Below are 16,789 nucleotides of genomic sequence, written 5' to 3'. Positions count from 1 at the left end.
ATGGAAGTTGCTTGCTTTCTTCTGGGAGTGTTTCCTGTAAATATACTCAGTGGTGGTGGGGGGCGGTGGGGTGGTGTTCACCTTTGATAGACTGGTCTGTCCATTTTCTGTAGTCTTTTTTGTTCCTGGCCATTGGTGGTTCCATACCATGCCATGATATAACCAGTTAGGCTTCTCTCCACTGGCTATCTATAAAGGCTTGTCATAGTTTTTGGTGACATACCAAATCCACGCAAACTTTTAAGAAAGTAAAGGCACTGTCATGCCTTCTTTTTGCTGACTTATGTGCCGATCCCAGAACAGATCTTCTGGTGTGTTAACACCATGGAATTTATTGCTACTGACCCTCCTCACTCCCATTCCCCTAATGAGGAGCTCCAGCCTCTTGCTCCAGTCAGCCGATAATCAGTTCTTCAGTTTTGCTGACGTTAAGTGAAAAGTTATTGTTGTGGCACCACTCAACCAGATTTTTAATCTCCCTCCTGTGTGCTGACATCACCACCTTGCATTGCAGACATGGTGAACCTTTCCACAGGCTCACCAGACTGAGCTAAGGGCCTAATGCTGAAACTGAGAGGAAGTCAAATTCCTAAGCAACCCTCTGGAAGGCTTCCCACCCTCATAACTTGCTTTCCAGAGCATAATAAATGTTTAGTTTTTGGATGCATACACATGTGGTGAAGCACACTGTCATCATCACCATTCTCCTCCAGGAATTATTGCTACAGAGTCACTGGGAATACTAGATACTCGGTCTGCATCCCAGTCCTTAGAGAAGGAAGATATCTCAGGTAGCTACCTTAACACTGTGGTTTACTGAGCAAGTATTCTTTAAGGACTACAGCCCTGATATCAATTAGTTTGCAAATAGGACCCTGGTCAGACCCCACTTGGAGTACTGTGCTCAATTCTGGTCGCCTCACTACAGGAAGGACATGGAAACCATAGAAAGGGTGCAGAGGAGATTTACAAGGATGTTGCCTGGATTGGGGAGCATGCCTTATGAGAATAGGTTGAGTGAACTTGGCCTTTTCTCCTTGGAACAACGGAGGATGAGAGGTGACCTGATAAAGGTGTACAAAATAATGAGAGGCATTGATTGTGTGGATAGTCAGAGGTTTTTTCCCAGGGTTGAAATGGCTAGCATGAGAGGGCATAGTTTTAAGGTGCTTGGAAGTAGGTACAGAGAGATATCAGGAGAAAGTTTTTTACACAGAGAGTGGTGAATGTGTGGAATGGGCTATCCGCGGCGGTGGTGGAGGCAGATACAATAGGGTCTTTTAAGAGACTCCTGGATGGCTACGTGGAGATTAGAGAAATAGAAAGCTATGGGTAAAGCCTAGGTATTTCTAAGATAGGGACATGTTCAGCACAGCTTTGTGGGCCGAAAGTTGTGCTGTTTCTAAATAAAGCTGTGCTGAACATGTCCCTATCTTAGAAATACCTAGGCTTTACCCATAGCTTTCTATTTCTCTAATCTCCACGTAGCCATCCAGGAGTCTCGTAAAAGACCCTATTGTATCTGCCTCCACCACCGCCGCGGATAGCCCATTCCACACACTTTGGGCCTATATTGTGCTATATGTTTTCTATGTTTTCCATGTTTCTAAATGAGATAACAGCCAAGAGGCATTGCCTGACAAATCCAAGTACCAGTCAGATGTTAGCACTGCAAGGACTAGGCTGAGGGACATGGGTCAGGGGACCAGTGATGCTAAAGTGTCAGATCTCCTGAAGGTGAGTTTGCATATTAGTTTTGTTCCATAAAGCTTGGGTGACGACCATGAATTCTGTGAAGACTACATATGGAAATGTTTGATCTGTTGTCCAGCCTATCAGTGAGCTGCAAGAGAAGAGAATGAGTATTAGAGAAATGTATTTCTAACAGGACTCTATAGGGAATCAGAAACACATCCTTTCTCATTGGAAAGTTGTCAGCACCTCAGTGACATTTACACTCCCACTGAGCAACTCATAGAGTTATCAGCAGGGTCCAACTGGTCCTTGTCGACCAAGGTGTTGCATCCAAGCTAGTCCAATTTGCCAGCACTTAAACCATAATCTTCTGAAAACTTTCCGATCCATGGAACTGTCCAGCTGGCTTTTAAAAGTTGTTATTATACTTGGACAGAAAGAGAAGATTGTTGCATCTACTGAGGTACTGGTCATTATGTGTAAGCTGCATCAGGTTCTCAGTCTGCACCAGGTATCTGCTTGTGGTCACCCTAAAACAGACCACTCTCATCAGGATGAGCAAGCTGCCAACACAAAGTACTTTCTTGCCATCAAGACACAGACAGTACCATCTTTGAGCCAATTACAGATCAAGGGACCAGGATAGCAGTGACGTAATCTTCATTGTCCCAAATGAGAATGCCATTCTATTAGATACATGAATCCCAAAGGATGCCTATAGTGTCATGCAGCTGGATGGAGCTATCCTGTATCAGGGTACCAGCATTTTCCACTGACTACTCATTCTCTGTGGTGCCCTCACAGATGTACACAGACACTTAAATTAGAGTGATGCCATTCAACAATTGGCACCCGGAAATGCTTGTTGGCACCTGCCAGGGCCATAACAATTCATCCACTGAAGAGCAGCTTGGCTATGACTATAACAAGGGCACTACAAAGACCAGGCAAGTAACTTTGGAATGGTGCTACCAAGAGAAGGACCAGCATAAACCTCATCTAATAGTAAGTTTTATGGCACTGTTATGATTTGAAAATGATGCTCACTAAACCTTTTTCATTAAACAGGAATAATAAATGGTGTCAATAATGCCGTGATCTCAGAAATCTGGGATATACAGTAACACACACAAACTGCTGAAGGAACTCAGTAGGTTAGGCAGCGTCAATGGAAATGAATAAATAGTCAATGTTTTGGGCCAAGACACTTCTTCAGGACCAGAACTGAAGGGGGAAAGATGCCAGAATAAAAAGGTGGTGGGAGGGGAAGGAGGACAAGCTAAAGGTGATATGTGAAGCCAGGCGGGTGGGAAAGGTAAAGAGCAGGAGAAGAAGGAAACTAATAGGGGAAGAGAGTGGACTATGGGTGAAAGGGAAGAAGGAGAGGCACAAGGCAGGTGAGGAGAACAGGAAGAGGCCAGAGTGGAGAATAGAAGAAGAGGGAAGGGAGAGAGAACAAAAAAGGTACCAGACGGATAATCAGTGTTCATGCCAACAGGTTGGAAGCTACCTAAACAGAATATGAGATGTTACTCCTCCTCCTGAGAGTGACACCGTTGAGGCAAAAGACGAGGCCATGGACTGACATTTGGGAACAGGATAGGCTTACAAATTTAAATGGTTGGCCACCAGGAAATTCCACTTTTGGTGGATAGAATGGAAGCAGTCCCACAACTCAGCAATGTAGAGGAGGCTGCATTGACAGCGCCAGATACAATAGACGACCCCAACAGACTCGCAGGTGAAGTGTTATCTTGCCTGGAACGACTATTTGGGGCCATAAATGGAGGTAAGGAAGGAGGTGAATGGACAGGCATAGCATTTCTGTCACTTTCAGGGATATGTGGCAGGAGGGAGATTACTGGAGGCAGATGAAAGGATAAGGGAATTTCACAGGGAGTGATCCCTGCTGAGGGTGACAGGTAGGGAGAGGGCATGGGTAAGTAAAGCTCTGTTTGATGGCAGGATCTCATTGAAGATGGTAGAAGTTATGGAGAATGATGTGTTGGATGGGGAGGCTCATATCGCGGTAGGTGAGGACAGCATATGCAGTATATACAATCTCGAATGATCCAGAGAACATAAAGTTTGGGGTAACAGTGACCTGAACGCTTTGCGGAGAGCAGTCGAAGCATGGGTGTTTGATGTAGCTCTGTCTGCACAGAGTCAACTTTACAGAGCTGGAGACAGGGAAGTTCCTCCCTGTATACTCTCAGAGCATGCAGTGTTTGAAAATGAGCCTTTTCCCTGCCCCCTCCATCAGGGCCACCTGAGCTGGTTCACCTTGCTTCAGACACTTGTCCTGTAATGACAGTGCAAGCAGTACAGAGTTTAGGACCATCACAAAGCACAAAGAGATAAATAGATCAGTGACAAGGCACCTCACCCACTGCGTCAGAGACAACATGTAGTGACCTCCCAAATTATCAAACAGCCTCCCTGCTTCACTGCACATGGTTGAAGTGTGTGCTTTGATAAATAAGTAAACAAAAAGTGAAGAATAACCCTTTACACAGTGTATCTGTAGTCAATTCTATAACAACTTCAAGTTCTAATGCGCAAGGTGAGAACTACACAGAAAACGATGCCATTCCATGGAGTACGGTATACCAGATATAGAAGTACTGAAGTGAGTTTCACAAATTGCCACATTATTCAGAATGACTGGGTTTCCACAATGTCCATTCTGAAACTTAAAAACAAAAAGTGTTTCTAGAAAGGTCTCTTTAATACTTGCACTGCATTTGAATTCCTGGTACATTTAAGCTAAGGAACCAGTTTTTTCAGGCTTAGGAACAACTTGAATTCAATCTACCTGGTGATGTATATGCTTATGTATGATAAACTTCACTTAACAGCTTCTTGCTGTGCAGTAATTGCTTATTGTTTCGAGCAACACAGATAGTACTGAAGAACGTTTCCATGCGTTCGATGTTAAATCGCTCTGTATGAGTCTTTTACACAGCTCTAGCAATGCTCCAGAATCATAGCAGGAATCACATCAAATGATGCACCAAGGAGAGAGGAAGATAATTGGTATGATCAACTATGTATAATAATAAGATACAAAACATAATTTTGCTCATTTGTGAAATTATATTTTAGCTAAATATTCTAATCTCATTTTCACACAGAATTGGGAAATGTCATAATTAAAGAAGAAGTAGTCCCATAATTTCAGAATCTTTAATATTTAAAAATCTCTGCTTTGAACAAATTTGGCACCTGGCTCAGTACAGCCCTTTTGAGTCGTTAATTCCAAACATTCACTATCCATTGGATGCAAAAATTTCTTCTCAGCTCAATCTAACCAGAACTTAAAGCATGGCCAAGTACTGGGCAACCTTCGATCCACAGAGAATATTTTACCTTCTCGATGTCACTGTTGAGGCAGGAATGAACATAGAATTAAATGGTCAGACTGATTTTTGAGACAGACGCAGATTACCTAAGCTTGACCCTCGACTGTACTTTAAGATATTAATGGCATCCCAAGAAAACAGCAATGAATGACAAGACATCAATAAATTTCTCCTCAAGCAAGGAGTATCTACAAAGTGCAAATTTCTCATACAAAAAGAACCAAGCCCTCAGCACCTCCTATCAGCTGCAGAGTACTGCACACCAGTATGAAACCAGTCGGTGTCTTCGAAACCTATGGACGTGCGCTGTCTGACTGATTCCTTCTCCCTGGCTTCTGTTTTAAGGCATTTCAATACCTCCTCCTCCTCCTCCTCCGGGCTTTGCATTTAGAGGGGCATTACAACAGGCAGGCTCCTTGAGAACGTATAGACCAACCCAAACTTACTTCTTTTCCAAGACCTTTTTAATTTATCAGCACTTACCATGACATCCAATGTGATTAAAACAGTCATACTGGACAATTAATGCCCTGTGAAGCAGTGAGTGGCATTCCATATCTGCTGCCCTCTTGTTTTTACTGAACTTCAGCCTTCTATATCATCAGTAATCATCCTCACCAGGTGAGGTATAACCTCTCTACAGCTAGACAACACAGATGGAGTCTTCAAGACAATCTGCGTTGCTGTGTTGTCCAAACATTGGTGCACAATATCGAGGAGAGCCCACTGTCTAAGCTTAACACTGAGATCTGATATTAACCACTTATTCAGTAAGCATGCAATTGCCTCATTTGGCAAATTTGCAATTGATAAACAAATACATACTCCACAGCCTAATCCAAAACAGTACTGATTCTGTGCAATTCCTAATTTATGCCTGGCGGTGTTTATCTGGAAGCTGGCCATTATTAATATTAATCACCCACCACTCAAAACTGATCCTTCTCCCTCTTAGGCAGCTCCTTGGGGTTAAAGTTGACTTATTTCTGCTCCAGTTCTGTGAGTCCTCAGGAGACTGAATAATCCTATGCAGGATTCACAGACTCTGCCACAAGTGGGGCCTATAGTGGCTGACATTGAGTTATTTAGGATATTGTAAAATTCTTCCACTGCTTCGATCTGCTGTCCACATGGTCCCATTATAGAGACTGAAAGTTTGCAATGCCTTCCTGGGGCAGAAAATTAATCAAGATATCTGCTAACAATAATGTAGTGAACACACTGCACTATCACTGGGATTGGAGAGGTGTAAATCTCAATGTCAACTAATAAATATACTCATTGTTCAAAAGGTCTGTCTGTCTAGGAAAGGATAAATAATCTGAGGTACTGTACCTTTCAAACAGTTTTCAAACTGACTTCTTCTCCTCTTTCCTGTCAGAGAAACAGCCTTGCCATAAGCATTTTCTGTCTGTTAATTAAGCCTTGCTCCAGTGGACTCGTGGACTCGACTCCTCATTAACAGATTAGCTGATCAGTTCATTAGCGCATAATGAATAATGTTTGCCCCAAACTCCAAGAGCATGAAGTTCAGCACCAGCTGAAGGAGATGCCAGTCACCAAATTAAACAAGAAATTCAAAATTCAATTGGTCAATGTTATTAATTATAATTATGCTTTTGATCCTGTATTTGATGCTGACATTTTGATTGTTACTTCAAGTCAAGTTTCAGCTTGCATCCAAGAGTTATTTAATGCTTAACTAGAGGAATACAGTGTCACAGTCTGAATTTCTCCTTAGGCAATATAGAATCATGGACAAATACTACAAAATGTTAAAATTTGTCATGTTTCGATTTGCTAGACTTTGTGCTTTCTATATTAAATTTTACTGGAATATCATCAAGCAGTATGTCTTAACAAAGGTCATGGATAATCATATTGGATTTTACGTGAGAGAGCAATTGACCTTTCCTGATCCCTTCTATGTGCATCTGCTTTGATGGATGATAGCCCCCAGCTCCTCGAGGCTCTCATTAGTCTGAAAATTAATGCATGCATTTCAACAAACCTCCTACCGTATATTTCCCATGGTCTAGCAGAAGAAGGGTATTGATTAGACAGGATTCGGTGACCAACTTAAAAATCTACTTAGATTGTCTCCTTGTTGGATGCTTGTAGGCTACCATTATTTATCAGAGGCCAAGTCAGTCACTAAGAGGGGCTTTACATGAACATTTTTTAAGGATATGCAGAAACAAAATTCCCAGATTATTCTATAATATTTCATATTCAGTCTGTATTATGTAATTTGATGAGCAGAGAAGCAAGCCCCCAAATCCAGCATATTGAATGGCTAGTTATGAATCTTTTAATAATATTGGCTGAATATACTTTGCCCAAAATGAAAAAAGATGCTATCGTTGAACATTTTGTAAGGTAGCCACAAGGTAGATAACGATAATTCTCATATCATCACAAGTTGAGATACATTAGTTATTAGATAAATTCAGGGGAGTATTTACAACAGAATAGCTGTATAGCAGTATGTTGGATTAACTGATAAACACAGATTGCTGGGAATTCATCAGGTCCCACTTGGCTCCTAGTTAGAAGCACTGCTTAGGTCCCACCTCAGGATCACCACTGTAATGTGGCTGGGTATGGGATAGGTTTTCTGTTGGACTTTGTTTCTCCAGTGAGAGGGAACTAAGATGAGTCCTAGGATGTTTTCCTGAGTTACAGAGGCTATATAAATGCAAGGTGTTGTTTCCATTGCTTGTCTGCTCTAGCAGAGCGAATGAAAGTGATCACTTAAAGTTTTAAGCTTTAAAGCAATCACTTGAAGTCACACCCCTAGCTGTGTACCCAGATCGTATCAGTGTTTTTTGTGTTTATTATTGTTTGGCTGAAATCGTCTGAAATATGTTTTTGGATTAAATTATGTTTATACCTCTCTCTAGTACACTTGACAGACAAGGCTGCACACACATTCCATCTGCCGGAAAATGTCAGCAGTGACACCTGGTGGCCGGACTGGTGGAATAGTGTCCCACCTATCGCCCACAGGAGAAAATCCAGACCAACAGTGCTGGAGTGAATGCTCTCTGACAATAGATTCAAACTGAAATAATTGATACAAATTCCATCCTCTGCTGGCAATACAGTCAAGTCAAATTTATTGCCTTATGCACAAGTACAGAGAGGTACAATGAAGAAAATGCTTGTAGACACATCACAAGCACATGGGTACAGATGACTCACAGAACTTAATAGAATAGAGAGGTCTAATACTTAACATTTGGAGTATTGTGCATACTTAGGGAGAAATATGTCACCACAAAGAGTATATCGAGAATCAAATGCCTTGTCCTTACTTGCTCCAGCACCTGTGGTACGACATGGTATTTGAGAGGAGTGATGAGTCAGATTCATTTCCTTAACAAATTTTCCCAGCAGTCACTTGTGTTACTGCCAATTCCGTTTTTAATTACTTAACTTCTATGTCCCTAGTGGACAATAGGTTTCAATTAAGCAACAGAACCTAAGGTAAATAGCTTCCATCACCATTTAAATAGCTTTGCTGTAAAATGGATACAGCTTAAGTAAGAACAGTTTCCCCCTGTTTTGGCATAAAGTCATGAGAGGATGAATGCCTTTCCTTTTTCTTCTTCCAGGGAAAAGGATATCAAAAACAGAGGACATAGGCTTAAGGTGAGAGGGAAAAGATTTAAAAGGAACATGAGGTTTAAAAGGAATTTCTTCAAGTTGGATGGTGGTGCATATATGAAACAAGCTGCCAGAGGAAGTGGCTGAAGCAGGTACAATAACACTTAGAACACATTTGGAGAGATACGTGGATAGGAAAGGATTAGGGTCAAATGCAGGTAAATGGGATGAGCTTAGTCAGGGTCTTTTACTGTGCTATATTACTCTAGGACTCTTAACTGTTTTGTTTGTGCTGCTTAATACCAATAATACAGGTAAGGAGGGCTAACATTGATGGCCCAATTTGAATCACACTGATTTAGCAACAATGAGAGCAAATTCAATGCATAAACTGAGCAGCCATGCTTGCAGGTCATAGGAAGCCTGGCTGACCTCAAAAAAAGCTGTCTAGATAGGCTAACAGAAAAACTTCTGATCCCAAATTCCTATCATAGGTGTGTATGCTACTGAAAATGTTCTGTCATAATCTATATCCACTTCAGTGCTGACTCATCCTGAGCAATCATACCAAAGTATTCTGTGCAAGTAATGAAGGAAAACTCTGGAACTGTTGATCTTGAATGGAATAATTAAAGTTTTACAGCATCCAAGAGAACAGATTCTTTTGGAGTTGGAGACATCTTTCTCACTGATTAATCACTACTGGTCCCCATGTATAAGCCTTAGCCATCATTTGAAAGACTTTTAGAATTGCTAACAGTAGGTATTTCACCTCTGACCCCCCCCCCATTACCTACCAGAGAGAGGAATGCAGCCACAAGCTGACTGTACAAAATAATGAATCCACCATCTTGTAACGAGCATGAAGTGAGATCAGATCTTGGTAAACCGGTTATTATTGTCACCTTTACCAAGTACAGTGAAAACTTAGTTTTGTATGCCATCCATACAGATCATTTTATTATAACAATACCATGCAATAGTATAAAAGAAAACAGCAACAGAACGCAGAATGAAGTGTTCCTGAGAAAGCACAGTACAGGCAGACAATTAGGTGCAAGGTCATGGCAAGAGAGATTTTGAGGTCAAGAGTCTATTTTATCAAACCCACCTACTTTAAGCAAGCTTCAATTATACCAGTGCCCAAGGAGAACATGGTAAACTGCATTAATGTCTATCATCGAGTAGCACTTACATCCACTGTGATGAAGTGCTCTGAGAGGTTGCTCATGAAACATATCAATTCCTGCACTAGGAGTGATTTGGATCCAATTCAATTTGCCAACTGGCACAACAGGTCAACAGCCGATGCCATTTCATTGGCTCTTTGCTCAGCTCTGGAACATCTGGACAGTGAAGGTACAAACATCATGATGCTCTTCATTGACTACTGCTCTGCATTCAACACTGACATTCCCTCGAAACTAATCGATAAACTCCAAGACCTATGCCTTGATAGCCCTTGGTGCACTGGATCCTCAATTTCCTCACTTGCAGATCCCTGTCAGTATGGATAGGCAACAAACCCTCCTACGCACTCAATATCAGTACAGGTGTTCCGCAAGGCTGCGTGTTAGCTCCTGCTCTACCAACTTTATACTTACAACTGTGAAGCTAAGTACAGCTCCAATGTCATAGTTAACCTTACTGACGGCATCACTGTTGTTGGCCAAATCGAGATTGGTGACGAATAGGCGTAGAGGAGGGAGACTGAAAATCTGGTTGAATGGTTCCAGAACAACAACCTCCCACCCAATGTCAGCAAAACGAAAGAGATAATTATTGACTTCAGAAAGAAGAAACCGAAGGTCCATGAGCTGGTCCTCATTAGGGGATCAGAGGTGGAGAGGATCAGTAAGTTTAAATTACTTGGCATTATCATTTCACAGGATCTGTCCTAGGACTAGCATGAAAGCTCCATTTCAAAGAAGGCGCAGCAATGCCTCTACTTACTTAGAAATTTATGCAGATTCAGCATGTCATCTAAAACTTTGACAAACTCTATAGATTCACAGTGAAGAGTATCCTGACTGTTTGCAGCATGGCCTAGTATAGAAACACCACTGTCCAAGAGCAGAAAGGCCTACAAAAAGTAGTGGACACAGCCCAGTTCCATCACAGGAAAAACCTTCCCCACCATTGAACACATACCACGAGAAGTGCTGCCAGAATAAAGCAACATTCATCATCAAAGACCCCCACCATCCAGCACATGCTTTCTTCTTGCTGTTGCCATCCGCAAAGAAGTACAAGAGCCTTAGGTCCCATACCATCAGGTCCAGGAACAGTTACTACCCTTCAACGATCAAGTTTCTGAACCAGTGTGGATAAATTCACTCACCCCAACACTAAACTGATTCCACAACATATGGAATCACTTTCAAGTTCTGTATTATTTATTTGTTTATGTATTTGCATATCTTGTCTTCTTTTGCATGTTGATTGTTTGTCCATCAAAGTTTGTGTGTAGTTTTTCATTGGTCCTATTGTGCTTCTTTGTTCTACTATGAATGCCTGCAAGAAAATGAGTCACAGGGTAGTATATGGTGACATGCACGTACACTGATATAAATTTACTTTGAGCTTTGAAACCAAGGGACTATTCTTATAACTGCAGGATAGATCTTGGCATTTCTTCAGCTGATGTAGTCTATCTGCAACAGGAATAATGTACTGACCCCTTTATGGTTTCACAGGGACTGTTTGGGGAAAAGTATGGCAGTGTTCGCATACCCGGAGAGGTTGAGACTTCCGAATTTGAGATGATTCTGGATGCTGCCGTGGAGGCTCAGCTGGATACAAAAATCTTGGAAGAGTGGTACTGTCGAGATGAAAACTCTGTCCCACCAACATACTACCTCAAACCAGAGTCTGAAATGCTGAAAGATTATCAGAATATGGTAATGTTCACTATCATTCCGAATGCTTCCATTGTGCTTGCTTCCTGAGGCTGTGAATAATTTTGAATGGCTTTTTAAATTCTTCATGTGCTTTCCTTAGGCTCCTTTAGTGTACGAGCTTAGAGCAATTTATTGTGTAGGAGGTGTGTCAGTGGAAACATCTATTAAAATATTCATCTTATAAACAGTGTTACAATGGCTTGGAGCTCCACACCAATCTAGTCTAAGGCACTTGACTGAGGTATAACCTACAGTGTCAGGTATCATGCATCCGGTGACAAACTTAATCCATGAGATCAGTGGTTTAGAGATATAATAGTAGAGAAATGTGAATGTGTAACTCAACAACTAACTCAGAAATCTGAGATGGAGATTTGAATTTAAATACCACATAGCCAGCTGGCAATTTTAAGTTCATTTAAATAAATCTGTAATATTAAGCTTGCGTCAGCAATCTCCTTTGAATATTCGCCTGGGATTGAGGATGACCTGGCTCTGGTGCGCTTCTGTGGGTCCTGAGGCAGCCTGCACAAGGTGCTTCATAGTTGAGTGGATGGGTGGGTAGGTTGGAGTCGGGGGATCCATTCCACTATTTATGCTGGCCTTCTGGGTGCTCATGAGAAGTGAACTCAAGGTCCTCGTTATTTCTTTGAGCGGACATTAGACAAGCATTTTAATAAGTTGGTGAAACGTTACAGCTTTCAAAAAGGACAGGAAAACTTCCTTGAATCTTTGCCCACCTGGTGACCTGGTTCAGTACAGTAAAACATGACAGGTCAGGCAGCATTGTGAAAAGTTTAAAAAAAAAGTTGGTCTAGGTAGCAGAGAAGGGAGGAGCAAATATTGGGTAGAATAAAGAGAATTTCTGTGATTGACTGAAATTATCCAGCTCCTAAATGGCAATTAAGCTCTTTTGTCTGTGTGAGCTATTGCTCACATTGTTAAGTCTACGAATTGTTGTGTAGGCTGGCCTACTGGGACGTGCCCAGCAGCACAGAAAATAAAAATGAAATAAAAATAGGAGGAGGGGAGCGGAAATCAAATAAAGCCAGTTCAATATAAACAAAAAAGAAAGAGAAAGTTATTTAAAGTTGGAGAATTCAATATTGTCCCACATGCTGCAGAACAATATGACGATTCCTCTGAAATGACCTAGAAAAACACTCAGCTGCTACGAAATTAGATTTGGGCTAGGAAATGTAGGCTTGGCAGGTGCTGCCCACATCCTGCAGTTGTATTTTAAAACTGCTCATAATTCGCTAATCAAGGACTATTGTGGCTGGTAAGGTAGGTGCAGAAGCTGGATCAAATTAAGTAGTTTTATATGCAACCTTTCAACTTTGCCAGACACAAGAGACTAGATGCTGGGATATGTAGCAACAAATTCCCTGCTGGACGAACTCAGCAGGCTGACGTGCATCTGTTAGGGTGGGCGCGAGGGATGTAATTGCCAATGTTTCTGGTTGAAACTCTATGAATATCAACAAGTATTCCCCGTCATGAAGCCTGACAAACATTGACAAATCCTTCCCCGGCCCCAGGTGCTCCTCAACCTCCTGAGTTTCTCCAGCGGATTGTTTAGTGCTTTTAATGTTGGTACTGCTGCCTGGGCAGGTAATGCAGGTAGTGCCCTCGTTAAAGTGACAGATCATAGGAAGAGCGTTTAAAAGAACATAAAGGGGTTGAGTGGGCACAAACATGGCACATGCAATAAATGTTGCACAAAATGTAACAATATCGACTTTGTGCAGAAAATAGAAAAGCAGAGATTTAATTCATATTTTGAAACAATGAACAATGTTGATGTTCAAAGGGATGGTAGATGCCCTTGTATATGAGTTACAGAGTAAATAAGCAGTCAAAGTAAGCAAATGGAGAGACAAATGTATTTTGGCCTTCATTATGAGAGGATTTGAGTACAGGAGTAAAGATGTCTCATTGCAATTACTGTGTACAGTTTGGATCTCCATGACTAACAAATAATACACTTGCAATAAAGGGACTGCAGTGAGGATTCCCAAGGCAGGTTCCATGATCTGTCATAAGAGGGTAACTGGCATAGACTAGGCCTCAATTTTCTAGAATTTGAAAGAAAACTGAGGGGAGATTTCAGTGGAACTCGCTAAATTCTTACAGGCTGGTTCACCCTAGTTAAGGAGTCAGACCCAGGATAACAGTCTCAGAATACGATGTAGGCCATTTACGACTGAAATGGGAAGAAATGATGAAGAAGGTGACGAACCTTTGGAATTCTCTACCTGGAGAACTGTGAAGCCTCAGTATCTGGGTTAGTTCAAAACAGAGATTGATAGTTTTCTGGACATTAGGGGCTATGCAATTGTGCAATAAAGTCACACTGTGGTTGTAGTTCAAGCATAATTGTTTAGCGGCAGAGCAGAATCATTCAGTACAGGTAGCCTTCATACTCAACACTATAGCATTACTCCAGCTCCTAAGTAAGCACTCATACACACTACTAAGTTTTAGCCTTATAACCACCTGCAGCACTTTGTTTCCATTCAGGTGACCTCTGTGTTTCACCTTGACTTGTATTTATTTTTTAACTCTGAATCAAATGATTTGATTTTTTTTGTCGTAAATATCATTGTGGAAAATAATAAAGCCACATTGGATGGCTCATGAAAACTATCAGTCCAAACACAATCTATGCAGACTCTGAGAGCGTACAGTCGGCCCTCCTTATCCGCAGGGGATTGGTTCCAGGACCCCCCCCCCCCCCCCGCGGATACCAAAACTCGCGGATGCTCAAGTCCCTTATTTAACATATATCAGTGTGGTGGTCTTTAGGACCCAGCGGAACCCTGAACTTTATTTAACATGTCTCCGTGCAGTGGACATTAGGACCTGGCGGTTCAGCTCTGAATCTGCAGTGTTTCTGTTCACAAAAATAATCACGATCGCGATTGAAAATAAGATGGAAGTAATAAAGCGATCGGAAAGAGGTGAAACGCCATCGGTCATTGGAAAAGCATTAGGCTACAGTCGGTCAACGATCGGAACAATTTTAATGGAGCATGTGAAAGACCCTGCCCCGATGAAAGCTAAAATTATTTCTAAGCAATGCAGTGGTTAAATTATTGAAATACGTATGTTTCTTAAGTGTTTTATATGCATAGAAAGGTAAAATATGTACTATATACTAAGAAAAACGTTTGACTAACTGACGCTAAATAATACCGGATGTACCTGTTCCGACTTCAAATCCGACTTAAAGACGGACTCAGGAATGGAACTCATTCATAACCTGGGGACTGCCTGTACCTTTACGTCATTTCTAGATTACTTATAATACCTAATACAATGTAAATGCTATGTAACTAGTTGTTAAACTGTAGTCTTTAGGGAATAACCACAAGAAAAAATAGTCTGTATCTGCTCAAGCAACGAGTGCTGGAGAGAGAAGTTCCGGGCTTTCCCGATCCGCCGTTGGTTGAATCCGCAGATAAGGAGGGCAGACTGCATTTCTCCCTTCACCTACACATAGATGTCATATTTCTCATACAACATAGGAGGAGGACCTGCAGCCCATTGAGTCTATGTTGGCTCTCAGATTATTCCCATTAATCCCACTTCCTCACTCAGTTCCCAGTAGTCTATTTCTCTGTGCATTCTGGGTAATTTACATAAAACAATTTCCTTCCAACCTTGGGCGTGAAAAGTTACATCTTCCTCAGTGCTGGGACTTTGGATTTAGATAGGGCTAAATACGGTATTCAGTATTTGGTATTTTACTAATAAAAGTCAGTATTTTCAATTACCTAAATGTTCTTAGTAAATCTTTTTTTCAAAGAAATCTTTTATGTTTTAATCACTTATATGGTTTAATTACATATATAAATATTAATAAATTTTACTTATCAGGGATGGGTACCTTTACCTAGGACACTAAAAGAGGTAAGGCAATCCAAACATTATTCCAGGAACCAGGTAGATCTGGAAGTTCAGCAGTACCATGCTCCCAATACATGTACTGTATCTCAATCTCTGCTGATGATATATCAATGCAAATTTGGGCGTAGCAGGTTCTACCCCTGTCAATAACTATTTGAGTGTAACTCAATGCCAAAACAGGAAGTTACAGGAATGGAGTTTCCAAGTCAGCTTCTAAGTAAATGTAGGGCCATGGTATTCTAAGGGGGAACAGCGCAGTATGGAGTTCATGTGGTACCATGTCATTTCATAATAAAGGCCAACGCACTATCTATGTTTCCAATTGCTTTAAGTTCATGCTTAGGTCAACCACATTAAGTATTTAGTGAACTCACTTTTTCAATTCTGCTACATTTGCACATTTTTGAAAAATCAGCCAATGTGACAAGTTAAAAAAAATCTGTGAAAGGTAGAAGAAATATCTGGATCGCATTTTTGTTATCACAATCTTACGATATAACATTGGGCATTCATCAATTCATATATCCAACTTTCTTGAGTCGCATTTGAACTGTTAATAAATCTCTTGTATACTCTTGATCACCTGATAAGGTAGAACATACAAGGTAAATCGTAGGACACTGAGGAGTGCAGTAGAACAGAGGGATCTGGGAATACAGATACATAATTCCCTAAAAGTGGCATCACAGGTAAATAGGGTCGTAAAGAGAGCTTTTGGCACATTGGCCTTTATAAATCAAAGTATTGAGTATAAGAGCTGGAATGTTATGGTGAGGTTGTATAAGACATTGGTGAGGCCGAATTTGGAGTATTGTGTGCAGTTTTGGTCACCTAATTACAGGAAGGATATTAATAAGGTTGAAAGAGTGCTGAGAAGGTTTACAAGGATGTTGCCAGGACTTGAGAAACTGAGTTACAGAGAAAGGTTGAATAGGTTAGGCCTTTATTCCCTGGAGCGTAGAAGAATGAGGGGTGATTTGATAGAGGTGTATAAAATTATGATGGGTATAGATAGAGTGAATGCAAGCAGGCTTTTTCCACTGAGGCTAGGGGAGAGAAAAACCAGAGGACATGGGTTAAGGGTGAAAAGGCAAAAGTTTAAAGGGAACATTAGGGGGAGCTTCTTCACACAGAGAGCAATGGGAGTGTGGAATGAGCTGCCAGTTGAAGTAGTGAATGCAGGCTCACCTTTAAGATTTAAGAAAAACTTGGACAGGTACATGGATGAGAGGGGTTTGGAGGGATATGGCCCAGGTAAAGGTCAGTGAGACTAGACAGAAAAATGGTTCGGCACAGCCAAGAAGGGCGTAT

General features: G+C 41.2%; 1 protein-coding gene across 1 annotated transcript in view; it reads left to right on the top strand.

The window, feature by feature from the left end:
• nwd2 (NACHT and WD repeat domain containing 2) overlaps window positions 1-16,789 on the top strand; it is a 137,929-nt gene that overhangs the window by 103,634 nt on the left and 17,506 nt on the right. Inside the window, exon 4 of the mRNA XM_073064855.1 lies at window positions 11,363-11,566. Coding sequence (XP_072920956.1) covers window positions 11,363-11,566 — 204 coding nt within the window. The remainder of the gene's footprint in view (window positions 1-11,362; window positions 11,567-16,789) is intronic.

Source organism: Hemitrygon akajei, chromosome 13, assembly GCF_048418815.1.
Source record: "Hemitrygon akajei chromosome 13, sHemAka1.3, whole genome shotgun sequence".
NCBI lineage: Eukaryota > Metazoa > Chordata > Chondrichthyes > Myliobatiformes > Dasyatidae > Hemitrygon > Hemitrygon akajei.
The sequence above is the reverse complement of the archived record's forward strand: the minus strand, read 5'-3'. Positions and strand labels throughout refer to the sequence as shown.